Here is a 26,514-nt window from a genome sequence, read left to right as displayed (position 1 = left end):
AAGAACCACAGTGCTGCCCACAGCCTTGGGGGGGGGGGGATCTTTATTTGGGGTGAGGGGGGAGACGCAGGCGCAGCCTGGGCATCCTGGGAGGGGATCAGAGGGGGCCGGAAGACCCCTCGGCCTCTTTGAACTGGCTCGTCCAGAAGGCAGGGTCCTTGCCTTGGATCTGGGCGCCGGGGAGAAGAGAAAGGGGAGGTCAGGTCCAGCCCCAAGGCACCGCGCCCCCCCCACAGCCCCCTCCCCACGGCCTCACCTTGGCCACGAAGCGCAGCATCTCCCTCTTGGAGGTCTCCTTGGTGGCCCGCGGGCCCCACTGGAACTTGAACTCCATGGGTCCGTGAGGGGAATGGGGCTGATCTCCAGGTACCTGCAGGGAGGGGGAAGAGCCATCAGCGAGCCCAGACATCCGGCCCAGGGAAGGGGGGGTGTCCAGCGCGTCCCAGCCCGGCGCTGTCCCCTCGGGCCGCCGGGCGCAGGGGGCAGGCGCCAGTTTCTCTGCGGTGCGGTATAAACAGCCAGGCTGCGGCTGGCGCCGTGGCTGCTCTGAGCGCGCCGGGGTGCCCTCAGCCCACCCCAAGAGGACCCCGGTGTCCGGGTTCCTGGCTCTCCCACCGTCCCCCTCGCTCACTTCTGCCGCACGAACTCCTCCATCACCAGCTTCTTGACGTCCCCGAAGACCTCGTGTCGCTCCCTGGAGACAGGCACAGGTCAGGGGGTGGTGCCGGCCCGGAAGGTGGCCCAGCAGCAGGGCTCGCCCCCATTCCTCTGCTCCTACCCGGGGTGCACACGGAGCCGGCGCAGGAACTCCCACACAGCCCCTGGAAAAGAGGGTGTTCAGTGGGGGTGGGGCCAGGCAAGGGAGCAGGGCCAGGTGAGGGGGCAGGGCTTACCGTCCTTCGCAGAGTTGCCTTTCATGAAGATGAAGCTGAGGATGACGGTGAGGAGGCCCAGCTTGGCCGTCTGGTCGTCCCTGCAGCACCCAGATACCCATATCACCCGCCAGTGAAGGGACAAGAGCCTGCTTGCAGGCCCTACCCCTCCCTGAGCAGCCAGGGGACCCAGTTGTCCAGGCCCCCCCCCCCCCAGAGCCCCGCCTGCCCCTCACTGTCGCAGGTTCTCCCCCTCGGCACGGGGCAGGGTGCTGATGAGGATGTAGACGTGGTGCTTGGTATCGATCTCCACCAGCTGCAGCCCGAATACCTGCAGGAGGCCCAGGGTTACCCAGGGGAAAAGCCCGGGTGCCCCCTGCATAGCCCCCTCCACCCTGCCTGCGTCCCCACCTGCTGCAGGGTCCTGCCTGCCCGGTTGACGATCTCCGAGTAGACATCCTTGTACTCACCAATGACCTTCTTCAGAATATCTGGGGAAAAGAAAAGGGCATCACTGCGGGGAGCCCAGACCCCAAGAAAAGCCATGCAAGGGGAGCACTGGTTACACAGAGACTTCCTGAAGCCCAAAAGCTTTGGCAGGAGCACAGGGATCCCCCACACTCACCTGATCTCTTGATGGGGATCTTCTTCTGGTCCTTCACAAGCAGGAACTGAACCAGCTCACTGACCTACAGGGCAAGGAAGGAGGGAGGGACAAGAACTGGGTGATAGCGGAGGGACCGAGACACACGCTCACCTGGAGGGAGAGTGCACAGGTCAGGGGATTACCTCCACCCACCTTCTGATCCACTTGCTCCTGGGAGTGTCTCTCCAGATTCCTGGGCCCCTGGCTGAATGCCTGCGTCTGACTCAGAACGCACTCATCGTCCCCCTCTTCACCCTGCACGGAAAGCCCAGGAGTGTTATGCTGCTGCCACAGATGGGTGGGGAAGGGGATCTCGGTCCCACGCAGGGCAGGGGGGCACAGGTTCCCTACCTGAGAGAAGCCAGACCCTTTGCTGCGCTTCCTCTGGGACATTTCTCAGCCCTCCAGGGGCACCTGTGAGAGCAAGCAAGAGCACGAGGAACCAAAGCTGCTATCAGACATCCTCCTCCTCCTCCTCCTCCTCCTCCTCCCCCCGTCCCGTCCCCCACGGAGACTTCACCCATCGGCCCTCCCCGTGGAAACCTTACGGACATGAGGCAGAGGCCCGCAGAGGCTCCGATAACCCGAACGAGGACCCACCTGCGCCGGGCGAGCGGCGCAGCCCGCCGCCGCCCGCTGCCACCGAGCCACTGCCACCGCGCCTGCGCAGACGGCGGCGCGCACTGCCCGCGCATGCGCCCGAGCCGCCCCCCGCGCGAGGGCCCGCCCCCTTCGCGCTCCCATTGGCCCTTCCCCTCACAGCCCCGCCCCGGCTCCCGTTCGCGCGCGATCACGGAACCCCACTCACCGGCTGCCCAAAGCCACGCCCCCAGAGCCGCTGCTTCGACTATGATTGGGTGAGCGGCATGGCCACGCCCCCCGCCCCGCTCCGCCGTGCCGCGTGCCTGCTGACGCCCGCGAGGCTTCCCGCGGCTCCCGACCCCCCCCCCCCACGGCCCCGCGCACATTAAAAATAAATTTAAAAAAAGGCACCGGAATTGTCTCGCGCCCCCCTCCCCTCAGGTACTGAAATCATATATAATAATAGAAGAAAAATAAAATTTAAAAAGGCGCCGAAACGGCTGCCTCGCGCCACCCCCCCCCCCAACCACCCCGCGCCAACGGCCGTTCTTCGGGTTCAAAAAAAAAAAAAAAAAAAAAAAAAGGCGCCAAAGCGGTTGCCTAGTGACGCCCAACGGCCGCTCCCTCTCACGCCCCCTCCCCTCAGGTTCAAAAAAAGGCGCGAAAACTTCTGCCTCACGCCCCGCGCCCCCCCCCCCCCCCGCCCAACGGTCACTCCTTGCCCCTTCCTTTCAGGTAGAAAAAAAACAACAAAATAAAAGCCAAAATGACTCCCCCACACCCTATACACAACAAGTTACAAATTAAACAAGAAAAAAAAACAGCACCCCCCCCCCCCGCTTTCCACCTGCTGAGGCAAAGCCAAGGGCTCAGCACGGCTTCCTGCGCGCCCCGGGCTGCGCTGCCTCATGGCCCCATGTCCCCCCTGCTCCCGTGTGGGCTGTGGAAACCCTTGGGGCAGCTGGGCCAGGTTTTTTTATTTTTTTCCTCTTTTCCTGCCACGTCTGCCTGGGAAGTCCCCATTTCCCGAGCCCTTTGGCAGGGGCAGAGATGGGTTTTGGGGGAGAGGAAGCACTAAGGCGGGGGGGGGGGAGCAGGCTGATGGCCGCAGACCTGGCCGAGGGGGGCCGATTCCCACCCACGGGCCCAGAAACAACCTTCCCTCCCTCCGCTTGACCCCAGATTTCCCCAAACCGCAGCCAGGGATCAGCTGGAGGGTCTGGAAGTTTTTCCCTTGGGGCGGGAATGGCAAACTCACGCTCAGTTTCTACCTTTCAGTTTAATCGTTTTCCCCCCCCCCCCCCCTTTCTGCCTCCTCTTGTAGAGAAAGAGGGGAAAAGAAAGCAAAAAAATAAAAAAAATAAAAAGAGGAGGGGAAAATAAATAAGAAAAACTCCGACCTCAAAGACACAGGCTCTTCTGAGCATGTTGTTTTCATTTCTTCTCCCAGGGAACAGCAGGCCCTGGCGTATCTCCAGCCCCCAACCTGCACACAATCCCAGCTTGTCTCCTGTGAATGCCACATTTGTAGGTCCAGAGGAAGAAGGGAAGGGGAAAAAATAACCCATGAAGAAGAAGAAGACGAGGGGAAAAAAAAAAAAAAAAGTGGCACGTTGGAGGAAGGGGATTCGCCTCAGCATGGAGCGGCTGGGCCGAGCGCTGGCCAGCTGCACGGCCCTGCTCTGCCTCCTGCCCGTCGCCGCTGCCGCCTGGCCCCTCAGCGAGGAGGTGAGCGGGGTCCTTTCCTGGGCACTGCCAGGGTGGTGGGATGCAGGATTCCACACACACACTCCCCCCCGGCCCAGCAGCCATGGCCGGGCAGTGCGGATCCCCCTTCCCCGCATGCTGCCGCAGTGGGAAGCCCGGCCACTGTCCTGCCTTGCGGGGTGGGGAAGGGCCGGCGGCCTCCAGCCTGCCGGTGCTGGACACGATCGTGGTGGCAGGGAAGGGGGGCCGGTGCCTGCTTCATTCCCTGCTCTGCAGCTGCCGGTGACGAGTTTTGCCGTGCACTCCACCATTGTCTCCCGCTATGCCTCCACCTGGGTCCGCTGCACCCTGCGCAACCCCCACGCCAGCCCCCGTGAGGCCACTTTCGACCTGGACCTGCCTGCCGCTGCCTTCGTCTCCAACTTCACCATGTGAGCGTGGCCTGGGGGGGGGGGGGGGGGCGGGACCCCCGGGCCCTGCCGCTCACCCCCCCCAACCCTGCACCCCAACGCCCGTCCCACGTGGGCTGGCCATGCTTGTGCCCTCCGCCACTGCTCCCCACGGCGCTTGTGCCACCCGTCCCTCAGGGAAGGGGCCTGGGGGCGCTGTGGGACCATCTCCCTTCGCTTTTGCCCCCCCCCCAGCACGGCCAATGGCAAGGCCTATGTGGCGGAAGTGAAGGAGAAGCAGCAGGCCCAGAAGCTGTACGAGGAGGCCCGCCAGCGGGGCAAGACGGCAGCCCACGTGGGCACCCGGTGAGGCCGGCAGCAGAGCAGCATGCTGGGGCGGGGGCCGAGGCTGAGGCGCCCTGACCCTTCCCGCTGCCCTACTCACAGTGAGCGGGAAATGGAGCGGTTCCGGGTCTCAGCCAGCGTGGCGGCGGGCAGCACCGTGGCTTTCGAGCTGCGCTACGAGGAGCTGCTGCAGCGGCGCCTGGGGCACTACCAGCACGCCGTCAGCGTCCGCCCCGGCCAGGTGGTGCCCGGCCTCAGCGTGGAGCTGAGCATCGCGGAGCGCGCTGGCCTCGGCTTTGTCCGTGTGCTGCCCCTGCGCACCAGCCGCCTGCTCACCAACGCCCTCCAAGGTGCCCCCCCCGCCTCATCCCAGTGCCCCTGCTCTGTCCTACATGCGCGGCAACCGCCCATAATGCCCTCGCCTCCACTGCAGGGGAGGCTGCCCCACCACCCTCCGCCAGCGTGGAGAAGGGCACCCACTGTGCCTGGGTGCGTTTCGCCCCCAGCCCTGAGGAGCAGGCCGCCTTCTCCAGCGCCGGCATTGCTGGTGACTTTGTGGTGCAGTATGATGTGGCACGGCAGGACATCGCTGGCGACGTGCAGGTGCTGCAGAGGGGGGGACGTGGATGTGCTGGGACGGTGGGGAGCCATGTGAGGCCCCCGCCAAACCCCTGACTGCTCCGTGTCCCCCCCCCCCCCCGGTCCCCAGATGTACGATGGCTACTTTGTACACTTCTTTGCGCCTGGGGGGCTGCCCCCCATCCAGAAGGAGATCGTCTTTGTCATCGACGTCAGCGGCTCCATGACCGGCACCAAGATGAAGCAGGTAGAGCAGACGGCGAGAGAAGGGGGCTTGTGCCTGCAGCCCCTCATGCGCTCACCCCGCGCCACCACTGCCCACAGACCAAGGTGGCCATGCGCGCCATCCTGCGGGAGCTGCGTGCCCACGACTGTTTCAACATCGTGGCCTTCTCGGAGGGCATCAGTGTGTGGCAGGCGGATGGCTCCGTCCCGGCCACAGCGCCCCACGTCCACAGCGCCACACGCTTCGTCGACAGCCTGCAGGCCGAGGGCTGTGAGTGTCGGGCTGGGGGGGAATAGGTGGCGCTGGCGCTCTGCTGGCTGCCGTAACCCCGCCACGTCCGCAGGGACCGACATCAATCGAGCCCTGCTGACGGCCGCCTCCGTGCTGAACCGGAGCCGTGCCGCGGAGCCAGGCCACGGCCGCATCCCGCTGCTCGTCTTCCTGACAGACGGCGAGGCCACGGCGGGGGTGACGGCGGGCGCCCGCATCCTGGCCAACACCCGGCGCGCCCTGGCCGGTGCTGTCTCCCTCTTCGGCCTGGCCTTCGGTGCCGACGCCGACTACGGGCTGCTGCGCCGCCTGGCCCTGGAGAACCGCGGCGCGGCCCGGCGCATCTACGAGGATGCCGACGCTGCCCTGCAGCTGGCTGGCTTCTACGAGGAGATCGGCAGCCCCCTGCTCCATGATGTGCAGCTCTCCTACCCGGGCCAGGCCGCCCACCACCTCACCCGCAGCCTCTTCCCCAACTACTTCCAGGGCTCTGAGCTGGTGGTGGCTGGCCAGGTGCCGCCAGGTGCGGCCCGGCTCCGTGTCCGTGCCACGGGCCGTGGCCAGGAGGGACAGCTGCACCTGGGCGGTGAGACGGCTGCCAATGCCACCGAGCTGCCGCCCAGCTGCGCCCTGCCCCCCATGCTCATCGGCGCCTTCGTCCGGCGCCTCTGGGCCTATTTCACCATCCAGGACCTGCTCCGGGCCCGCTTCCATGCTAACAACACAGACGCCCGCCGCCTGCTTGCCGCTCAGGCCACCAACCTGTCCCTCGAGTACCACTTCGTCACCCCCGTCACCTCACTGGTGGTTGTCACGCCGGAGGAGGAGGAGGGCCCCACGGCCACCCCCTCCACTGAGTCCGGCACCGCCACAGCCACGCTGGGCAGTGTCACCGCGCCATGGCCGGCCACCACCGTGCCAGCGAGCCAGCCCGAAGCCATGGGCACTGCTGGGGAGGAGCTGGTGTGGCTGGGGACAGCCGGCACCGTGGCCCCGGCCCTTGGCTCCGTGCCGCCGGGCCCCTGTAAGGGCCCCGGGGACGCCATGCTGCTGCTGCCGCCAGACAAGGCCGAGCTGCTCGCGCCCGGAGATGGGGACACGCAGTTCGTGGAGTCCCTCGACCCGCCAGCTGTCTACACCATCCTCCCAGTCGCAGGTGAGGCCGGGGCCCCGTCACCCTGCGGCTGGGACACCCAGGATCCCGTCACCCTGTATCTGGGATCCCCAGGATTGTTGTCACCCTGTAGCCAGGACGCCAGTGATCCCATCACCCCATGGCTGGGACCCTCGGGCCCCCACCTCATGTCCCAGCCCCCCAACTCCCCTCTCCCTCCTCTCCCCCCACAGGGCTGCCAGACCACGAGGAGGATGCAGGTAAATCCCCCCCCCCCCCCGCCGGTGGCAGCAGAGAGGGCCCAGGTGTCCGGACTGCCCCCACCTCCCCTGACAGCGCCCCCTTTCCCTTGCAGAGCCTGCGGGTGAGGACGACGCGGACGAGGATCACGCGGGTACATCGGGGTGGGGGGACAAGGCACAAAACGGGGCTGCGTCCCCCCCCCCCCGCCGGCACTAACCTCCTTCTCCCTGCCGCAGCCGCTGCCAGCCCAACCTTCCTCACTTTCTCCTCCTCCAGTAAGGGGGTGCCGGGGGCAGGGGGGGGAGCCAGGGAGGGGGTCCCAGCACCCCCTTGACCCCCAGTGATGCCCCCCCTGCAGCTGACGGGGACCCCCACTTCATTGCCCGCCCGCCAGGGGTGGCGCAGACCCTCTGCTTCACGCTGGATGGGCGCCCGGGGGACATCGTGCGCCTGGTGACCGACCCGCGCCGCGGTGAGATGGATGCCCACGGCCCTGTCCCTACCGCCGCCCCTGTCCCCATCCCCCTCCCTGCAGTGCCTGATGGGGGCCGGGCCCCTTCCCCCCGCAGGGCTGGCGGTCAACGGGCGCCTGGTGGGTGCCCCGCCGTGGCCCGCTGCCCCACGCCGCCCCCGCACCTTCTTCGACGCCTTCGCCGTGGTGCTGGCCCGCCCAGGGGCCCCTGCCACCACCGTCACCATCACCCTGTGGGGCGTCACCATTGGTGGGGAGCCCCCACTGGCCCTGCCCTTCTCCCACCCGGCCCAGCTGGCCCGGCCCCCGCTGGCACTGGCAGTGGGGCCGGGGGGGCACCTGCGCCTCCGCCTGGGCCCCCGCCTGGCTGCCGTGGTGCTGCGGCACCGCTATAGCCGCCCCAGCGCCCTGCAGCGTGACCACCTGGGCTTCTACGTGACTGATGGCCGCGGGCTGTCCCCCGATGCTGGTGGGCTGCTGGGTGAGTGTCACCACTGCAGTCCCCATCCCTGGAGAGGGAGGGACGCACACACACGCTGCGGTGTGGGTGATGCCGGCCCTCTCGCCCCGCGCAGGCCTCTTCCGTGGTGCCGGGCTGCAGCTGGTGCCGGGGCCACCGGCCGCCTGGCTGCGCGGCGACGGGGCGGCGGTGCCGGCCACGCTGGTCACCAAGGCGCTGCGGGGCCCCCGCGGCCTGGCCCGGCCTGCGCCTTGCTGGCTGGTGAAGCGTCCTAACGTGGCGGCGCTACTGGGGGCACCCTACGCCGCCTTCCTCGCCCCCCACCTCCTCAGCGCCTGATGACAACCACAGAGGGACCCTGCTGCCAGATCCCCATGGCCCCGGGGTGCGACTGGAGCCCTGGGATGCGGGGATCCCTGGCTGCCAGGTCCCTGTGGCCCTAGGGACGTGGGGAGCCCTGGCTGCTACATCCCCATGGCCCCGGGGACACAACTGGAGCCTGGGGACACAGAGACCCCCAGATACAGCTGGATCCTGAGGACATGGGAACCTCGTGGACCCCCTCGGAGCCCAAGGACATGGAGACCCCCAACTGCTGGGTCCCCAGTACAGCACCCCAGGGCCTGGGGCACCCACCGCAGCCTGGTGAGCTGGACGCCTGGGTCCCCTTGGTGCCCCCCCACTGCCTCCGGATGCCTGGATGCTTCTGTGCTTTTATTTCAACCAGAGTGTTTTAAAATAATTTCTGTGAAAAATAAACCTCAGTGGCGGTGGCAACGGCGGGTGCCAGGGTGGCGCTCAGAGCTGCATGGCAGCCGTCAACGTCTCCGAGAGCTTGGTGGCGAGTTTCTCTGCGGGAAGGGCAGCGGCAGCAATGAGGGGGGGGTCGGGGGGGGGACAGGGAGGGGCTCGGGGGGCCCTGGGACTCACCTGCTCGCCGCTGCAGCTTCCGCCTCCGCTTGCCAGCGGCCCGCAGCCCCTGGCCCTGCAGCAGCGGGTCGAGGGCGGCCACGTCCTCCAGGCGGGGGGCGGCAGGAGGTGGCATTGGGGCGGCTGCGGTGGCGCCAGCCTTCCGTGGCTTCAGCTCCACTGTCACAGAGCCGAGCTGGGGGCAGAGACAGGGCCAGCGTCAGTGCCGCGGGGCCGTGTGTCACCCTCTTCCCCCCTCCCACCCCATCTCTACCTCCAGGTTGCCGCCATCACTGTCCTCCATGGCCTCGTCCTCCTGCTTGTCCTCATCACCCGAGCCCTCCTCTTCCTCGGGGGCGCAGGGCGCCAGGCCGATGCCGGTGGCCACAGCCGGCAGCACTACAGGGGCGGCAAGGTAAGCCGGGATGCTGGGGCCCATGCTGGGGGGGGGGGGGGGGGGGGGGCAAGCCTGGATGCCGGGGCCCACCGGGCTGCTCTCACCTGCAAGGGCCTCCGCATCACCCTGCTCCAGGGCCTCCAGGTCGAGGGCGGGCGCCAGGGCCGGCAGGATGCGGGCGTCCAGCGTGGTGGGGGCAGCTGGTGCCGCGGGGGGGACAGTGTAATAGGAGATCTTCCCGCTGCGGGGGGAGAGGGGCTTGCGGTGGGGGGGGGGGGGGCGCGAGGGGGCTGCCCCTCCCGGCCCCTCCCGGCCCCCCGCGCACCTGGTCCAGTCGCGCAGCAGGGCGGCGGCGGCGGCGCGGGCGTCGGGGCGGCCACCGGGGCGCAGGCGGCCCTGCCGCCGGGCCAGCAGCGCCAGCAGGCGCTGGGGGTCCTCGCAGGGGGGCACCCCATACAGCTCCTGCACCTGGGGTGGGGGCAGGGGTGGGGGCAGGGCTTGGTGCCCTGTTGGCCATGCCCCCAGCCCCCCACTGGCTCTGCCCCTCAGTTGCTGCGGTGACCTGGACTCCTTTCTGTTGCCATGGTGACAGGGCCTCGCCCCTCAACAGGGTCCCCAACCCCTCTGGTCGCCATGGTGATGGCCCCCCATGGTTGCCATGGGGATAGCCCCACCCATGGATCCCCCCATGGTTGCCATGGAGATAGCCCTGTCTGAGGATCTCCCCTGCGGTTGCTATAGCAACAGTCCTGCCCAAGGGTGTTCCCCACAGCTGCCATGGCAATAGCTCCACCCAATGGGTCCCCCCACCCAGTAACAGTCCCACCTGAGGGTCCCACCCTGTGGTTACCATGGTGACAGCCTCACCTGAGGCTTCCCCCCCAGTTACCATAGCAGCAGCCCCACCCAAGGGTACCCTGCCCCCATGGTTGCCATGGTGACAGTCCCACTCAAGGGTTTATCTCCTGCAGTCACTGCAGCAACAGCCCCGCCCACCTGTCCCAGCCACCACAGCCCGCCCATGTCCCCTGCGATCGCCGTGGTGATAGCCCCCCCTGTGGTCACCAGGCCCCACCTGTTCGGGGCGGAGACGGCGCAGGATGGCAGCGGCGGGGCCCAGCGGGTCAGCGGGGCGCTGGACACAGAGGCCCCCGCGCAGGATGGCCCCGGGGCCCCCCGCCACCACCCCGGGGCAGTCCAGGAGCCGCAGCCGCCGGTCCAGCTGCACTGCCTGCAGGCACCTGGGGGTGGGGCCACATCAGGACAGGGCCATGCCAGCCACACCCCCTGCCCCACCCTGCCCAGGGGGGCATGGCTTACTTGGTGACACCCGGTTCTGCCCCCACACGGCAGGCTCGGCTCCGCTTCAGGCTGTTGATGAGGCTGCTCTTGCCCACGTTGGGGAACCCTGCGAGGCAGCACGGCCGGGGGGGATGGTCAGTGGCAGGGCCCAGGCATCTGGGCGGCCCCCCCACCCCCTCCCCCACTCACCCACGACACCCACGGTGATGGCTGTCTTGACATCCTGTGAGCGGCTGTAGTTGGCCAGCACCCGGAGCAGGCAGTCGGCCCCCACGCAGCCCGCCCCGGCCAGCACCTCCTCCGGCACCGTGGCTGCTGCCCCCCAGCTCTGCTTCTGTGATGGGGAGGAGGGAACAGTGGGGTGAGGCTGGGGGGGGGGGGGGGGGGCCGGCATCCAGGCACCCCCCCCCCCCCCGGGGACCCCGGCGCCTGGCACTCACCAGGTTGCGGCTCTGCTGCTGCGTGCAGGCTTTGAAGGCTACGGTGGGGAACTCAGTCCGCAGGAACTTGAGCCACTTGGCCACCACATCGCGGGACACCAAGTCTGTGGTGGGCATGGGGGTGAGTCTCCCAAGGGCTGCAAGAGGGGTCCAGGCATTCAGGTGCCCCCCTGCCCCCACATACCAATCTTGTTGAGGACGAGGACGAGGCGCTTGTGGGGGCCAGCGCGGCGCACGGCGGCCTCCAGCCGGGGGCTACGGCAGCCCTGGGGGTCACGGGCGTCCAGCACCTCCAGCACCACATCCGATGCTGCCAGCACCTGCGGCGGTGGGGAGGGAGGGGGCGGTGCCAGGATGGGGCGGGGTCGCGTCAGACCACGCTCCTCCCGCAGGCCACGCCCCCCACATGCACTCACCTTGCGTAGCTCCTGCCCATAGCGCCGCAGCGACGCCTCGCCCCGGGGGCGGGGCTCAGCCGGCTCCGCCCCCTCCACCGCCTGCAAGGACACGCCATAAGGGGGGGGGGGCCTCGGCGCCTCCCCTCCCCCCCCCCCCGTTAAAGGGCTCCGGAGCCCGGGCCTCACCTTGCGCTCGAAGGCACGCTGCCGCTGCAGGGCGTCGTCCTGCAGTTCGGCCAGGCCCGGCCTCCGCCGCAGCAGCTCCGCTGCCCGCGCCGCCGCCTCCGTGCCGGCCCCTCGCTGTCGCCCCCGCAGCCGCGGCGCGCCCGGCTCCTTCTTCCCGGCGCCCGGCCCCTGCAGAGGGAAGGAGCCGGCTGGAACCGCGGCCCGGCCCCGCAGCGCTGTCCGGCCCGGCGCTGCCCGGCCCGCGGCCCCGGCTCACCTGGCCCCGCCGCCGCCCGGCCGCCGCCTGGCGGCACTGTCGGCGCCCCGCCATGGCGGCCGCGCCGCTCCTCCGCCGGCAGAAGCGTGCGCCGCGCCGCGCCTGCGCCTTCCTCCCGCTCTTCCGCCTCGATAGAACGTCACTTCCGGGTGCCGGGCATTTCCCCCCCCCCCCGCTACTGCCTCTGCGCGCGAGGCCACTTCCGCTCCTTTCTCTCTCTATATAAGGGCACCGATTCCGGCGGCCAGCAGAGCGGCTTCCGGGGCGCCCGGCGACGCGTGAGGGGTAGGCGCTCCCGTCCCCGCCCCCTGCCGGGTTGCAGCCCCGCTCCTCCCGGGACGCCACGCCCCCAAGCACAGCCACGCGCCCTGCAACAAGTTTTTATTCCCCAGGCCCGCCCCCCTCCAGCGAGACCCCGCCCCCTCCAGCGAGGCCCCGCCCCCGTCAGCGCTTCCCGCTGCCGGGGACGAGCGTGGCGCCCGACAGAGACTTCACCAGGGCGACGATGCGGCTGGGCCGCCGCCCTGCGGAGAGATGGGCGGGGCGCGGGTGAGGGGCGGTCCCGGTCCCGGGGGGCGGGCCCTGGGGGCGGGGCGGGCCCTCACCGTATGACGGCTTCCTCTGTGCTGCCGGCAGCTCCCGCAGCCTGTGACGGCCAATGGGTGTCAACGGGGGGAGGGAGGGCCCGGCGAGGCCCCGCCCTCCGCCCCTAGCCCCGCCCACTCACCTGCACGCCTTCCTGCAGGCAGGTGGGCTCAGCCCCCGCGGCATGGGGGGCGGGGCCTCGGCACGGCTGGGAGGGCTCCGGGGGGGGTCGGGGGGTGGCAGGCTGCCGCCGCCATCCACAGGCTGGGGCAGGGAGGAGGGGCGGGGCGGGGGCTCTGGTGCCCCGGCTCTGCTGCCCTCAGCCTCGGCGCTCCCCCCCGGAGCCTCCTCAGGGGCCACACCACCCACTGGGCGCAGGGCCTCGCCTGGTGCAGGGGGCGGGGCCTCACCTGGGGGGCGGAGCACACGCACCAGGCAGGCCCAGCGGTCGAAGAGGCCGGGGGTGCCAGGGCAGGGGCAGAGCTGCAGGTAGAAGCTGCGGCCGTTGGCGAAGCGGAGCCGGAGCTGCTCCCGCAGCGCGTCCTGCACTGACACCTGCACCCAGCGCAGCGGCAGCAGCCTGCGCGGTGCCATGAGCGGCGGCAGTGGGGGGGGAGGCACAGGGGTGGGGGGCGGGGAGTGGGGGGGCAGTACCTGGTGAGCTCCACCCCTGCAGCAGGGGGTGGGGCACACGGCCGGGCCAGCAGCAGCACATTGGGCACTGGGATGCCGGGGCTGGTGCGGGCCACGCCCACCGTCACTACCCGCATGCGGTTGTGCACGTCCAGCACCTCCCCACGCCGGCTGACCTGGGAGTGGGGCTGCCATCAGCCCAGCCCCTGCTGCCACCAGCCCCGCCCCCTCCCATCCCACCCACCTGGACGAAGTCACTCTCGAAGACGCGGATGCGACGCAGGAGCCCGAACTCGCCGGTCTGGAGCTGCAGCTGCAGCGGCCCCGGGAGTGGGGCCTCCTCAGGCAGCTCTGCCTCCATCATCCCCTACCGGCTCCCTCCTGCCCCACCAGGCCGGCACCAGGGACAGCTTCCCGCTCTGTGACATCGCCACCTCTGTGACACAGCTCTGTGATGTCATCTACCCTCTGTGATGTCACCTGCTCAAGATGGCTGCCACCCCTCCCCTGCCCGGGCCTGGACGCCTGGGGCCCCTCGCCCCTGCCCCAAGAACGATCCGGAGCGGCCTTACCAAGAGTGCATTTTATTCTGTTTTATGGTTTCTCTTTTTTTTCCTGGGGGAGGGAGGGGCAGGGCTGTTGCTGTAGCCAGGGGGGTCCTTCCCCCCTGCCCTCACACCCCTCCCCCCTGTGGGAGGGGGCGTGACCAGCCCCCCTGTGGGGGCAGGGCCTCCCCTCCCTGCCCCCTCCCCTCCACACAGCGCTCACCTCACAACGGGGCCAAAAGCACAAAATTAAGAAAAGGAAGGAGGGGGAGGAAAACAAAACAAAAAAATAATGCAAACGAAACCAAAAAATATATATATATATTTATAGAGATCCTTTGTCGTGCGTGCTCCACCCCGCCCCCCCCCGCAGGCCCCAGCGTCCAGGGGGGCTAGGCCAGGCCGAAGCCCTCGGAGCACTCCTGGATGGCCAGCAGCAGCATGTGCCGCAGCTTCTCGTAGCTCTCGTAGGCCGGCAGGTCCAGCTGGTTGAAACTGGGGAAGCGGGTGGAGTCAGGGGTGCCCCACCCCTGCCCCTAGCCCCACCCCTGCCCGTAGTCCCACCCCCCGCAGCAGTACCAGGTGTGGGCCGAGGGCAGGCGGTCAGTGGAGCGGTCGTCGCGGTGGATCTGGAACTTCTGGATGCCATTCATGCCCTCGAGGGCGGCGAAGCCCTGCAGCGGCACCTTGGAGGTGCCCGTGACAAACTGCAGGAACTTGGCCCGGTCGGCCTGGTCGAAGGAGCGCAGCGCGCGCCAGAACCACTGGATCTGCAGGCATGGACGGACGGACACTGTCAGCACGGCCCCCCATCCCCACTGCCCCCCTGCCCCACTGCTGCTGCCCCCCCACCTGGATGGAGTTGCCCTGGTACTTGTGGTACTCGGTGTTGGCCTTGAGGTCATCGATGTCGATGGTGGGCAGCCCCGAGATGAGCAGCTCCAGCTCCTGCTCCGTGAAGATGGAGATGAGGCGCTTGGGGATGATCTCGTAGAAACCCTCCAGGAAGGCGGCCAGCTGCTTGCGGATGGCGCCTGCATGGGGTGGGCCGGTGAGGGCCGCTCGGCGCCAGCCCCAGCCCCCGGCCCCCGGCCCCCTACTCACCAGTCATGCGCATCTGGCACACCAGGTGCACATACTCCTTCTTGTTCTCCTCTGTCACCAGCACGTTGGCCCCGTTGGGCTTCAGGTCCCGCACCTCGCACACCCCGAACTCCTGCACCTGGGGGCAGTGCGGGGGGTGAGAGCCTGCCAGGGGGGACACGGGGCAGGGGATGCACGGGGGTGAGACACATGCGGGACACACAGGGGACATGCGGGGGGGACACATGGACATGCAGGGATGTGTGAGGGACACACAGGGGACATGGGAAACACGTGGGGGGACACAAGGCACACGGGAACAAACAGGGAGCATGTGGGGACATATGGGGACATGAGGGGGGGGGACACGAAGAGGACACGGGGGGGAGATGGGGCCTCACGCACCTCAGTGCTGAAGGTAAGGTCGTAGCCCAGGGTGGAGACGTCATTCTCCAGCAGGTAGACGAGGCCCTGGTAGAAGTGATAGTCCTCGCTCTCCATGTCCGTGTACCTGCGTGGGGGGGGGGGGGGGAAGTGTCAGTGCTGCCCCAGGCCCCACCCTGGGCCCGGGCCCGGGCCCCGCCCCCAGCCCCTCACCTGACAGACTTGCCCAGGATGTGCTTGTAGAAGGAGCGGGTGAAGTAGCACTCGAGCAGGCGGTTGTCGTAGACGGCCTTGGCCACGATACGCCCCACAAACTTGAAGTAGCTGAGGTGGTTGGGGTTGCAGTGGGACGAGGGGTTGATGGTGTAGGTGACGCGGTCGCCCGGCGAGGTGCGGAACAGTGCGTACATGGGGTTGAACATCTCCCGTGAGATGATCATGTACCACTCGCGCAGCAGCCCCCCGGCGTCCTGGCCCTCCTCGCCCTCGAACACGATGTACCTGGGGGGGAGCCGCACCATGTCAGGGGGGGCCGGGCCACTGCCTGCCCCCCGACACAACCCCTGATGCCCTCCCTGCCCCCAGCTGAGGGACCCCGGCGTCCGGGGCGGGCGCTCACAAGCGGTTCTTCATCTCCTCGGGTGACTTGCGGTGCAGCTCGCGGTAGGAGTCCTCGAAGACGTGGTCGCGGCGGACGTGCACGGCCATGTCCTCCTTGCGCAGCCCCTCATCCAGGCGCTCCAGCTCCTGCCGGAAGTACCTGGGGCCAGGGCCAGCAGCTCAGGGACATGGCCCCCAGCCCCTGGAGCCCCCCTGGCTGCGGCCCCCCCACCCCATACTTGCGCTTGACGTCGAAGTCCAGCACACGGATGTAGTCCACCAGGACAGCGAAGGGGCCGTCAGCCAGGTGAGTGGTCGACTGGCGCAGGATCTGGTTCAGCACCGTCCGGTGGGTTTCTGGGGTGGGGGAACACGGCGGGTCAGCCTCGAACTTCCCCCGCACCTCCCCAAACCACCACAGTCCCCCCAGAGCCCCCACAGTATCCCCGGGGCCTCCAGGAGCCCCGCACCAATGCCCAACATCCCCCAAAGCACCAATTCCCCCCCCCAAAAGCCCCCGCAGCAGCTCAAGCGCCAGCGGCCCCGGGGCCCCGCTCACCAGCAAAGCGGAGGAACTTCTGGGTGTCGGGGGGGAGGCTGGCCGAGATGTGCATGGAGGAGGGCTCGCGGGAGAAGAAGGGGTCGAGTGAGGAGGGGGTGGCGGGCGTCAGCGGGGCCGGCGACAGCGGCGGCGGCTCGTCCTTGATGTGGGCCAGCTGGCTCTCACGCGTGTCCCGCACTGGCGGCTTGCTCTCCCGCTCCGTGGCATGCACCAGGAAGAAGGCCTCCACGGCAGGCTGCAGCACTGGGCAGGGGGACACGTGGGGTGTCAGTGGGGGCCCCAAGGGCATTGGGGGGCCCCCACGTGCCCCCCGGCACTCACCAAGCACGGCATGCTGGTCGTGCGACTCCTCCAGCTCCTTCAGGCACTCGCCCAGCATGTCCCAGAGCTCGTCGAGGCAGAGCTGCTCGCTGAGCAGGGGCAGCTCAGGCGGCCGCTCGTCCCGCTCGCCTACCTGTGAGCCCTCTGAGCCTGCAGCGGGGACAGATGGACAGACGGACGGGGAGCTCAGTGCCACGGCGCCACCCCCTGCTGGTGCTGACTGGGCTGGGCCCAGGCATCCGGGGAGCAGGAACACCCCGCATTTAAGGGGAGCAATGCAGGCAGGGGGCACGATGTGGTTCAGGGGGGTCGGTGCCACTCACCCACGGAGGGGGCGTCCTGCGGGGCAGGCGAGGGCTGGTCCACATCCATGGGCGACTCGTCCCGGCGGGCGGCGCCATCCGCCTGCCCAGCCTCCGCCTGCGGGCACAGCGGGGCCGGGGGTTAGGGGGCCGAGACCCCCCGGCCCAGGGGGGTTGGCAACGGGGGGCTCCCTGCGGCCTGCCCCGAGCTGCGGGGGGCCCTGGCTGCCGGGGGGGACCCAGAGCCGTGCGGGGCAGAGGGAGGAGGAAGAAGAGGAAGCGGGGAGGAAGAGCCACCAGCTAAACCATGAGGAAGAGAGAAGGAAGGAGTAGGAGAACGAAGATGAGATGACAGCAAAGAGGGAGGAAGGCTGGAACAGGGCACAGGAAGGAGGCAGAGAACAAAGAGAAGAGAAGAAGGAAGGAGGGAGGAAGACCCACCAGTCGAGCCATGAGGAAGAGGGAACAGGAAGCAGGAAGAAGGAGAGCAGGAGAATGAAGAAGGGACTATAGTGAAGAGGGAGAAAGGCTAGAAGGGCGCGTGGGGAAGGGGCACAGAATGAGAAGAGGAGGAGGACGGGGAGGGGGACAAGGAAGGGCGGCCGTGCTAACCGTGTCTGCCTGCTGCTGCCTCCGGGCCCTCTGGCCCTCACGTACCATTTGTATGATGGCGTCGGCCTCGGCCTCCAGCTGCCGGACAGCGGCCTGGATGCTGCCAGCCGCCCCGAGGCCCCCGGCACCTGCGGGGACACAACATCAGGGGGGGCGGTGGCGGCGGCCCAGGGGGCCGGGACCCCACCCTGGTGCGGCACGGTTCAGGGGGGCCTTACCCAGGCGCCCGGCCTGCTTGGCCTTCTTGTGCGCGCGGCGGGTGTCATCACGGAGCTGGATGATGACCTGCAGCACGCGCAGGAAGAAGCGCTGCGTGGAGGTCTTGGAGGTGAGCACTGACATGGAGGGCAGCTGCAGCTCCCGCCCGCCCAGCGCCCGCTTCTGCGATGCCACAATCACCACGCTCTCTGCTGTGTCGAACCTGGCCGAGGGGATGTTAGCGGGGGCTCAGGGACGCCCGCGGACGTGTGAGGGGGTGGCAGGGGGGGCAGCGCTGGACTCACCGGCTCTGCATCTTGCCCTTGAGCTTGGCGCTGGGGGGCTGCTCCTCGGGGAGCCCCTCAGGGGACGGGGCCTCGCTCTGTGCCCGCCGCTGCTGCTCCAGGTTGTACTCGCGCAGCTCTGCCAGCAGCGTGCCTGCAGGCAGACGGGATGGTGCAGCGGGTTGGCAGGGGCCCAGGGGTCCGGGCCCCTGTTGCCCCACTGCGGTGCTGGCCCTCACCGATCTGGCGGCAGAGTGTGGCACCCAGCTGGCGGGCACCGCTGAGCAGCAGGCGCAGGACGGTGTCACGGGTGCCAGGGTCACCCCGTGAGAGCTGTAGCAGCACGTTGGCTGCATCCTCCAGGCCCTCCTCCGAGCACGAGTGTGACGTCAGCACCTACGGGACGGGACGGGGATGGGGCCACGGGTGAGGTGGGCACAAGGGGGCCACATGGCCCAGTGCGGGCTGGGGGCGCCCTGCTCACCTCCACAGAGAGCTGCAGCTGGCTCTCGGTGAGTCCCGTTGCCGCCATGCGGGGGTCAGGGCTGCCGCCCCCCTCGCCCACCTTTGCTGGGGACTTGGTGCCCTTGGCTGGAGCTGCAGCAGGTGGGGGGACATGGGGGTCAGCGCTGTGGCCCCCGCAGCCTCCCTGCACGCTCCCGGCCCCATGCTCACCGGTGGCGGCGAGGGCGGCGGGGGCCGGGGGGCTGGGGGCAGCCCCAGCGGGTGCCCCGGCGCCTGGGGCAGCCCCAGCCTCGGCCCCCTTGCCACCCTCGGGCAGGGCGATGGAGATGAGTGAGAGCAGACGCAGCAGCTTCTCGGTGAGCAGGGCACTGCGGCGGATGACGCCGTGCGACAGCATGTTCATGAGCTGCCCCAGTGGCGAGGCCTCCAGGCCCAGCCCCAGCGCCTCGGCCTCGGGGCCGCTGCCGCCGGGGCCTGCCTTGGCCGAGCCCTTCCCCTTGCGGCTCACGTTCATGTTGTCCAGCTTCACCAGCAGGTCCCAGAAGTCGGTGGAGAGGCCGCCGGGGGGGCCGCTGCCGCCGCTGCTGGGGGGGCCGCCAGGGGGGCCACCGGGGCAGGGGCTGCCGCTGGCCTTGGGGCCGCCGCGCTCCCGCTCACCCTCACAGGCCGCCTCACGGCCCCGCTGCTGCGTGAAGTGGCTGGGGAAGACCTGGCAGGGGAGAGAGCAGAGGGGGGCTCAGTGGCGGTGCGTGGGCACGGTATGTTGCTGGGTGCCCCCCGGGCCGGGCGCGCTCACCTTGGCCAGCTGGATGAGGGTGTCGAGGACGTGGCGGCACACCACAGGGGCAGCCTGGGGGTGGATGTGGACGGCGGAGCCGGCGGCGGCGGCATGCTTCTCTGTGTGCTTCCGCCCCGGGGCCCGCTGGATCTGGAAGATGTTGGTGCGGCAGCCCAGCGCAGCGTCCATGGACACCGAGAGCCACGAGAGCTGCCCCGAGCTGCGGGCCTCGACACGGTGCAGCAGGTCAAGGGCGCGGGGCTCGGTAGCGGCGGTGGCGGCAGGGCCAGGGCGGCCGCCCGCCCGCCGGGGCCGCTCCTCGGGCACCGGGGGGCCGCGGGGCGCCTCCAAGCACAGCTCGCTCTCGCTGCTGCGCTGCAGGATGGAGAGGAGGCTGCGCACCACCCAGCCCCGCGTGGGCGTGTGGTAGCAGAGGTTACGCAGCACCCGGTGCAGCCGACTCGTGTTCAGCTTGGGCTCATCCACGAAGAGCAGCACCAGCAGGCACGACAGCGCCTCGTGGTCCAGCAGCAGGCGGCCCCGCAGGCGCAGCAGGCTGTCCACACTGCTGCCCGACGGCCTGCAGGCGGCAGCGTCAGCCCCCGCAACCCCGCGCCGGGGCCCCGCTGCCCCCCGCCGCCCCCGCCGGTACCTGCTGTGGCTGCTGCCACCCCCCATGTGGAAGGTGCCGCCCCGCTGCACGGCCAGGCGGGTGTACTGCACCCCCCGGTTCCCGCTCAGGCGGCTGGTGAAGGCTGCAGAGACACCCAGCATCAGCAGGGGATACGAAAGACGTGGCAAAGCCACCGGTGATGTAGCAGAGCCATGAGAGACACAGCGAGGACATGAGGAATGTGGCAGAGCCATAAGGGACACGAAGGATGCGGCGGGACCATGAGGGATGCGAGGGACATGGTGGGGCCATGAGGGATGCGGTGGGGCCATGAGGAAGCCACAAGGGCCACAAGGGACATGGTGGGGCCACAAGGGACATGGCAGGGATGCGCAGGATGTGGCAGGGCCACGAGGGAGCCACGAGGGCCACAAGAGATGCAAGGGACATGGTGGGACCACGAAGGCCGCGAGGAACGTGGCAGGGCCATGAGGGATGTGAGGGACGTGGCGGGGCCATGAGGGATGTGAGGGGGCCACAAGGGACATGGCGGGGACGCAAAGGAGCCATGAGGACCGCGGCGGGGCCACACGGGCCACAAGGGAGATGGTGGGGCCACGAGGGACGCGGGGGGGGGCCACGAGGGACGCGGGGAATGTGGTAGGGCCATGAGGGATGTGGCGGGGTCGTAGTAGGGCCACAAGGGATGCAGTGGGGGATGCATAGGGACACAGGCAGGTTCAGGTGGACGAGGGGATGTGGAGATACGTGGGGGGACGCGGGGGGCCCTCGCTGGAGCCATGAGAAAGGGCAGAAGGGACCCGTGGGGCAGGCGGGGAGGAGGGACCTGGGGGGCCTTACCGGGGCTGCGGAGGATGGCGGAGAGGGCGGAGGTGCTGGAGTGGCCGAAGAGGCGCTCGTGCATGAGCTGCCGCTGCCGGGCCTCCTGCTCGCGCCGCAGCGCCTGGGCCTCGGCGGCGATGTCGGGCGGCATCACGGCCAGCACGCTGTCCTCCATGTCCTCCAGCACCGAGCGCCGCAGCTCTGACGGCAGCGTCTGGATGAAGGTCACCGGGTCCATGGGGGCCTCGGCCCCGGCCGCCTGCGCCAGCTCCCGCCGCTGCTGCTCCGCCCGCTGCTGCGCCAGCACCTGCCCCGCCCCCGCGTCACGCACACCAGGAGGCCATACCCCCGCAGGGACATGCCCCTGAGGGGACACGCCTGGGGAAGCCACGCCCCCAGCAGAGGAGGGGACGTGTGGCCCTGCCCCCATAATCCCAGCCTGCCCAGGCCCTGCTCCCCACCCGGACTCCACCCCCAGGGCAGTAGCTCCACCCCCTCCCCAGGCCCCACCCCCACCCAGACTCCACCCCCAGGGCAGTAGCCCCACCCATTCCTAGGCTCCACCCCCCATAACAACCCTGCCCAGGCCCCATCCCCACCATGACTCCTTCCTTATGACAGTAGCTCCTCCCCTCTCCAGCCTGACCCCACCCCCTGGAATTACCCCCACCCCTGCACAGGCCCCACCCTAGGCCCACCCCCTTCTAGGCCCCACCACCACAGATACCCTGCCCAGGCCCCACTCCCAGCCTGACTCCACCCCCTGGGACTAGCCCCACCCCAACAGGCCCCACCCCCATGATAACCCTTTCCCAGACCCTGCCCCCACCATAGCTCCTCCCACCCCCACCCAGGCCCCACCCCTGCAGAGGCCACACCCACCTCCTCCTGGATGGCTGGGGGCAGGGCAGCCAGGAACTCGGGGCTGACCTCAGTGAGGCCAGGATTGGCCACGACTGGGGGGGCGGGGCTGGGGGTGGGTGGGGCCCGGGCAGGGGGGCGGATCCCCAGCTGGTTCTGCAGCACCTCGCGGCGGATGTCATCTGGCAGCGCCGCCAGGAATGAGGGGTCGACGCCCTCGGGGAGACTGATGCCTGGGGACAGGCGGCAGGAACAGGCGTCAGCCTCACACAGGAGTATGTGTGGTAGGGGACAGATGGCGGGGACAGGCATCACCCACACGCGGGGGGGGGGACAAGCAGCAGGGACAGGCGTCACCCACACGTGGGGGGACACGCACTGGGCGCAGGGATGCGTGGTGGGGACGCAGCAGGGACAAGCATCATGGACACGCTTGTGCCAGGGAAACACACACGTCAGGGACACGTGCTGGGGACAGACACCTGTGGGGACAGGCATGAATCATGGATGCACATTGGGGATGTGTGCTGGGGACATGAACATGTCAGGGACGCACACTGGGGACACGAGCACAGCACGGACACATGTTGGGGGCACGTGTCAAGGACACCTGTTGGGGACACGCACATGCTAGGGACATGCATGAGTAACAGATGCACATTGAGGACACGTATGAGAGATGCCTGTCAGGGACATGCAGCAGGGTGGGTGCACAGAGGGGACCAAGGGGCTGTGGCAGGGGCCGTGGAGGGGGGGGCCACGGCTCACCAGCAAGTGGGTCCTCCTCCTCGCTGCTGGTGGAGGGCAGCGGCTCCTCCAGGATGCCCCGCGAGTCGGCACCTGAGATGGCGGCAGCCGAGTCCCGGGTGGATGAGCTCTCCGAGGAGGAGGCGGGCGGCGAGCTGGAGCAGAGGGGGGAAACGGCGTCAGGGGGGGTGCAGGGGGCTGGCCCCGCAGTGGGGCCTGGGCGCCCGGGGTGCTCACCTGTCATCAGGTGGGCGGGTGGCATCAGGGGGTGCTGGGGGGGTGGCCAGGGGGGGTCCCGGTGGCATCCCAGCCCCCTCGGCGGCAGCGGCGGCCTCCTCCAGGGCACAGGAGGCCATGCTGGACGTGTCCATGGGGGAGCCCTCCAGCTGGCTGCTCCCTGCTGTCAGTGCGTCCGAATCCTCCGCGCGCTCCGGCGACAGCGAGGCTGCGAGTGGCACCGGCTGTCAGTGGCTGCCCCCAGCATCTTCCCCCCTCCTGCCCCCCCCGCCACGGCGGGGCCCAGGCATCCAGCACTCACTGACGGTGGGGGCGGGCGACAGCTCCATCTGGGTGGCCTCAGCGTCTGCAGGGGGCCGCCCGGGGCCAGCGTCCTCCTGGGCGGGGGGTGGTGGGGGCGGCGGAGGGCCGGGGGCTGCGGGGCCGGTGGGGGGCTCTGGCGCTGCTGCCGCTGGCTCCAGCAGCACCAGGGCGCGGTGGGGGCCGGCCAGGGGGGGGTCACCTGCCGCCCCGCCGGGCTCTGCAGAGATACCAGGGGATCAGGGCCGGCTGCAGACTGGGGTGTCCCCCCCTGCCCCCTCCCCCATCCCGGGGGGGGCCCAGGCGTCTGGCTCCCTCCCCCCCCGCTGAAGTCAAGGGCCCCCGTGGGGGAAAGTAGTCGGCTGTATCGTTACCTCGACGCTGGGGCTCCCATCCCGGCCCCCCAACAATACAACCGACTACCTCACTCCCGCGGGACCGCCGCACCCCCCACCCCAAACCCGCCCTCCTCCCGCTGCGCGGGGGCCCAGATGTCCTGCCCCCCCCCCAAGCACCCCTCACCTAGGACGCAGAGCATGCAGTTATGCCCCCCCACCCCCCCCGAGTCACAGAAAGGTCCTGACCCAGCGGGGCCCAGGCATCCAGGGTGGCGTGCGGCGGCCGTGCGCCCCGCGAGGAAGACAGTAGACTGTATAGTTATCTCCGAGACGGGTGTGACCCTCCAACTATACAATCTACTACCTCAGCCCGTGGTGCGCCGGGTCGGGGTCCAGGGATGCCGGGGGGGCGCGCGGGGCGCCCCGGGCAGGGGCACTTACCTGCTGCCACTGCCTCACTGCTGCCGCCGCTGGCCTTAGGCACGGCGCCCTGCGGCAGAGGGAAGAGCGTCACCCCAGGCGGCTCCAGAGAAGGGGGGGGGCATCCCCATCTCCCATCTCTTTGTTTTTGGGGGGTGGGGGGGGGAGCAGGCACCCACATCCCACCTGGGCACCGGCGTCCTGCCCCTCCTTGTCCTCGGGGCCCTGCTCGGCCCCCTTGGCCTCCTCCTCAGCCGCCTGCCGCCGGCGCTTCTCCCGCCGCTCGTCCAGCTCCTCATCACGCAGCGCTTCCAGCCGGGCCAGGATGGGCACCTTCACCACTGCGGGGGCGCGGGATCAGGGGGGGACATGGGGACACAGATAGCCCCACGTGTCCCCCAGCGCCTCTGGCCAGGCCAGGATGGGGCAGGGGGGACACAGGCCCCCGCTCGCCTGGAATGCAGCCGTGCACATGCCCTGGGGGGGGGCATGGGGGCTCCTGAGGGACATAAGGGGACACCCAAGGGACAGGAAGGTCACAGGGGGACACCCAAGGGACACAAGTGGACACCTAAAAGACACCTGAGAAACATGGGAGCCACCCGGGGGACAAGAGGGCCATGGGGGGACACCTGAGACCATAGGAGGACACCTGAAGGCTCTGGGCTGCAGCTCCCCCATGACACAGCCATGAGCGCTCCGGTGGGACACAGGGGGGGCCCCAGGGACACGAGAGGCCACCTGAGGGAACAGGGGCATGCTGGTGGCCACCCAAGGGGACAGGGGGGCTGCAAGGGGCCCCGCAGCTCACCCGAGACGCAGTCGTGCATGCTCTCAGCATCCAGCACCTTGCACTCCTCCGTCCAGCGTGTCAGGGCTGTGGGGATGCTGGAGAGGGTCCCTGCGGGGGGGGGACAGGGCCGGGGGCCGGTGGGGTGAGCCCAGGCGTCCGGGTGGCCGTGGCCCCCCCCCCCCCGAGGGTCCCGCCCCACTCGCCTGCCTGGCTCCCGGCGGCGCCCTGCTCATGGAAGAAGTCGTCGAGCAGCTCGTCGTCAGAGCGGGCGATGATGTGCACGTCGTCGTTGCCCACCAGCAGTCGGGCCCGGCCCCGGCTCTGCAGCGGCAGGCTGCTGCTCAGCTGCAGGATGTCGGCCGCTGCCGAGGGGCCCAGCAGCCTGTGGGAAGCCCGCGGTCAGGGAGGCGCCGGGCCAGGGGGGCGTAGACCAAGGGCGGTTGGGACCCAGGGACAAGGGGACTCACCGCTGGCAACGAGAGGGGCGTTGGGGACGCACTGCCGGGGACGAGGGGCATGCACGTGGCCACCCCAGACTCGCTGTGGGGACGAGGGGGACACTGGGGGCTGTAGGGACCCACCATGGGGTGGAGGGGGGTGTTGGGGACACGCTGTGGGGGACGAGGGGGGTGTGGAGGGCCATGAGGGGCACCAGGGACTCACCGTGGGGACGAGGGGGACATGAGGGACATTGGGGACTGCCATGGGGACGACGGGAGGGTTGGGGACCCTGAGGGGTGCCAAGGACTCCCCGTGGGGACAAGAGGGACATTGGGGACACACCACCAGGGACAAGGGGGATGTTGGGGACCCCGAGGGGCACTGGGACTCCCCATGGGGACCAGAGGGATGTGAGGGACATTGGGGATGGCCCGGGGGGCTGAGGGAGGGCGCTGGGGCCTCACCGCTGGAGGATGAGGGGCGGGTTGGGCTGCCGGGTGCCCGGGTAGTGCACGTGGATGGTGTGGCCGGTGTTGGCAGTGAGCTGGCGCAGGGTGCGCTGGCTGCGCCCAATGCCCTGCGCCAGGCGGGTGCTGGAGGAGCCGGCGCCCAGCGTCAGCGAGCCATGGTCAGCGTGGCGCACCAGCAGCGGGTGGGTGGCTGGGATGTTCCCAGGTGACGGCGGGATATCGGCTGCAGGGAGAGGCGGGGCGTCGGGGTTTGCCGGCAGCCCAGCCCCTTCCCGCCCACCGCAGGGAAGCGGTGCCTGGCCCCCGGGACCCCCCCTGCCATACTGGGGCTGGAGAACATGTTGTCGAACTCGATGATGAGGTCGTCGTCACGGTCGAAGCGCTCGAAGCGCACAAGGGGCGATGCGTTCATGTCCGGGTAGTCCTCGTCCAGCTCCATCTCTGAGCCGTCATCATCATCCTCCTCCTCCTCGCCTTCCTCGCCCTCCTCGTCATCCTGTGGGAGACGGCGGGGGGGCATCAGCCAGGCATCCTGGTGGGGGAACGACCCTGGTCCCCCAGCCCCCATCCTTGCCTGGTCATCCTCATCCTCCTCCTCTTCCTCTTCCTCCTCATCCTGGCTGTCGTCCTCGTCCTCGTTGCTGCCGCTGCTGTCCTCCTCCTGCGTGTGCTCCTCCTCGTCCTCGGGGTCCAGGATGTTCATCGAGTCTGGGGGGGTGGCGGGGAGGTGGGCTGGGACCCTGGCACCCAGCGCGGGATGGCCACACGCCCCCGAGGCCCCCGCCGCCCGCTCACCTTCCCGGTTGGCCTGCAGCGTGGAGGCCTGGCTGAGATTGGACGGAGCCTCGTCCATGAGCACGTCCTCCTGCGACTCGTCCTCGCCCGAGCGGCTCACTGCGGAGGGGGGCAGGTAGTGAGGGGGGGTGGCACGGGGGGCCTGGCACCCCAGGCGGGGGGCCCCAGCGTTTGGGGGGCTCTCACCGATGATGGCGCTGTTGCCGGCAGCCCCATCTCTCTCCAGCAGCTCGTCAATGAGGTCCTCCAGCTCATTCTCTACCTGTGGGGGGGGCAGAGTGGGGTGGGGGGGTGGCATGGGGGGCAGCGGGGGGGGCGGGGGCGGGGTGGGGCGGGGCCGGGCCGGGGAGGGCCTCACCTGCATCTCCTGGGTGCTGAGCCCCTCGGGCTGCCCCGCCAGCACCACAGCGTCGCCCTCTGCTTCGCCGTCCATGTCACCGTCAGCCGCTTCCGCCTGCACTGCCTCCGCGTCCTCCTCGGGGGGCTCAGGGTCGCCGGGGTCCCCTGGTGG

At 69.5% G+C, this 26,514-nt stretch overlaps 4 protein-coding genes across 4 annotated transcripts in view; 1 reads left to right on the top strand and 3 right to left on the bottom strand.

Annotated features, from left to right (window-relative positions):
* Nucleotides 1-34: 34 nt before the first annotated feature.
* Nucleotides 35-2,192, bottom strand: LOC106497494 (non-structural maintenance of chromosomes element 3 homolog). The gene is given in 12 exon segments (XM_067315075.1): nt 35-169; nt 257-333; nt 336-370; nt 632-694; nt 779-821; nt 894-973; nt 1,109-1,203; nt 1,284-1,363; nt 1,498-1,561; nt 1,672-1,773; nt 1,870-1,932; nt 2,119-2,192. Coding segments are annotated over 11 exon segments (753 nt in total). The 5' UTR covers nt 1,912-1,932; nt 2,119-2,192; the 3' UTR covers nt 35-97.
* Nucleotides 2,193-3,489: 1,297 nt separating this feature from the next.
* Nucleotides 3,490-8,545, top strand: ITIH6 (inter-alpha-trypsin inhibitor heavy chain family member 6). Its single transcript, XM_067315073.1, has 13 exons — nt 3,490-4,238; nt 4,452-4,562; nt 4,644-4,891; nt 4,975-5,144; nt 5,251-5,367; nt 5,445-5,616; nt 5,690-6,772; nt 6,964-6,990; nt 7,086-7,124; nt 7,210-7,248; nt 7,332-7,463; nt 7,543-7,926; nt 8,021-8,545. The coding sequence occupies exons 1-13, from the start codon at nt 3,667-3,669 to the stop codon at nt 8,242-8,244; spliced, it is 3,318 nt and encodes a 1,105-aa protein (XP_067171174.1). The 5' UTR covers nt 3,490-3,666; the 3' UTR covers nt 8,245-8,545.
* Nucleotides 8,546-8,606: 61 nt separating this feature from the next.
* GNL3L (G protein nucleolar 3 like) lies at nt 8,607-11,874 on the bottom strand. Its single transcript, XM_067315058.1, has 13 exons — nt 11,794-11,874; nt 11,538-11,705; nt 11,370-11,450; nt 11,138-11,273; nt 10,954-11,057; nt 10,703-10,847; nt 10,532-10,619; nt 10,287-10,452; nt 9,537-9,679; nt 9,316-9,452; nt 9,089-9,213; nt 8,836-9,010; nt 8,607-8,756 (listed from the first exon to the last, which is right to left on the bottom strand). Exons 1-13 carry the CDS (start codon nt 11,845-11,847, stop codon nt 8,704-8,706), a joined length of 1,575 nt encoding a protein of 524 aa, XP_067171159.1. The 5' UTR covers nt 11,848-11,874; the 3' UTR covers nt 8,607-8,703.
* A 1,994-nt stretch (nt 11,875-13,868) lies between these two features.
* The window catches only part of HUWE1 (HECT, UBA and WWE domain containing E3 ubiquitin protein ligase 1), a 29,022-nt gene continuing 16,376 nt past the window's right edge, over nt 13,869-26,514 (bottom strand). The window contains exons 50-83 of the mRNA XM_067315072.1: nt 26,362-26,507; nt 26,190-26,265; nt 26,004-26,102; nt 25,783-25,916; nt 25,533-25,704; nt 25,203-25,431; nt 24,501-24,679; nt 24,316-24,405; nt 23,691-23,845; nt 23,526-23,574; nt 22,748-22,966; nt 22,447-22,654; nt 22,231-22,364; nt 21,484-21,695; nt 20,620-20,908; nt 19,798-19,900; nt 19,164-19,725; nt 18,578-19,076; nt 18,387-18,499; nt 18,142-18,298; nt 17,924-18,056; nt 17,639-17,841; nt 17,421-17,548; nt 16,830-16,926; nt 16,507-16,656; nt 16,183-16,428; nt 15,863-15,980; nt 15,643-15,783; nt 15,237-15,524; nt 15,045-15,150; nt 14,661-14,778; nt 14,409-14,590; nt 14,136-14,326; nt 13,869-14,051 (exon numbers count right to left, since the gene is read on the bottom strand). Of these exons, the coding sequence (XP_067171173.1) occupies nt 13,949-14,051; nt 14,136-14,326; nt 14,409-14,590; nt 14,661-14,778; nt 15,045-15,150; nt 15,237-15,524; nt 15,643-15,783; nt 15,863-15,980; nt 16,183-16,428; nt 16,507-16,656; nt 16,830-16,926; nt 17,421-17,548; nt 17,639-17,841; nt 17,924-18,056; nt 18,142-18,298; nt 18,387-18,499; nt 18,578-19,076; nt 19,164-19,725; nt 19,798-19,900; nt 20,620-20,908; nt 21,484-21,695; nt 22,231-22,364; nt 22,447-22,654; nt 22,748-22,966; nt 23,526-23,574; nt 23,691-23,845; nt 24,316-24,405; nt 24,501-24,679; nt 25,203-25,431; nt 25,533-25,704; nt 25,783-25,916; nt 26,004-26,102; nt 26,190-26,265; nt 26,362-26,507 (6,029 nt within the window). The 3' untranslated portion in view covers nt 13,869-13,948. The remainder of the gene's footprint in view (nt 14,052-14,135; nt 14,327-14,408; nt 14,591-14,660; nt 14,779-15,044; nt 15,151-15,236; nt 15,525-15,642; nt 15,784-15,862; nt 15,981-16,182; nt 16,429-16,506; nt 16,657-16,829; nt 16,927-17,420; nt 17,549-17,638; nt 17,842-17,923; nt 18,057-18,141; nt 18,299-18,386; nt 18,500-18,577; nt 19,077-19,163; nt 19,726-19,797; nt 19,901-20,619; nt 20,909-21,483; nt 21,696-22,230; nt 22,365-22,446; nt 22,655-22,747; nt 22,967-23,525; nt 23,575-23,690; nt 23,846-24,315; nt 24,406-24,500; nt 24,680-25,202; nt 25,432-25,532; nt 25,705-25,782; nt 25,917-26,003; nt 26,103-26,189; nt 26,266-26,361; nt 26,508-26,514) is intronic.

Source organism: Apteryx mantelli, chromosome 41 (genome assembly GCF_036417845.1).
Source record: "Apteryx mantelli isolate bAptMan1 chromosome 41, bAptMan1.hap1, whole genome shotgun sequence".
In the NCBI taxonomy this organism is placed as follows: Eukaryota; Metazoa; Chordata; class Aves; order Apterygiformes; family Apterygidae; genus Apteryx; species Apteryx mantelli.
Note: the sequence above shows the minus strand (reverse complement) of the source record. Positions and strands in the feature narration are given on the sequence as shown.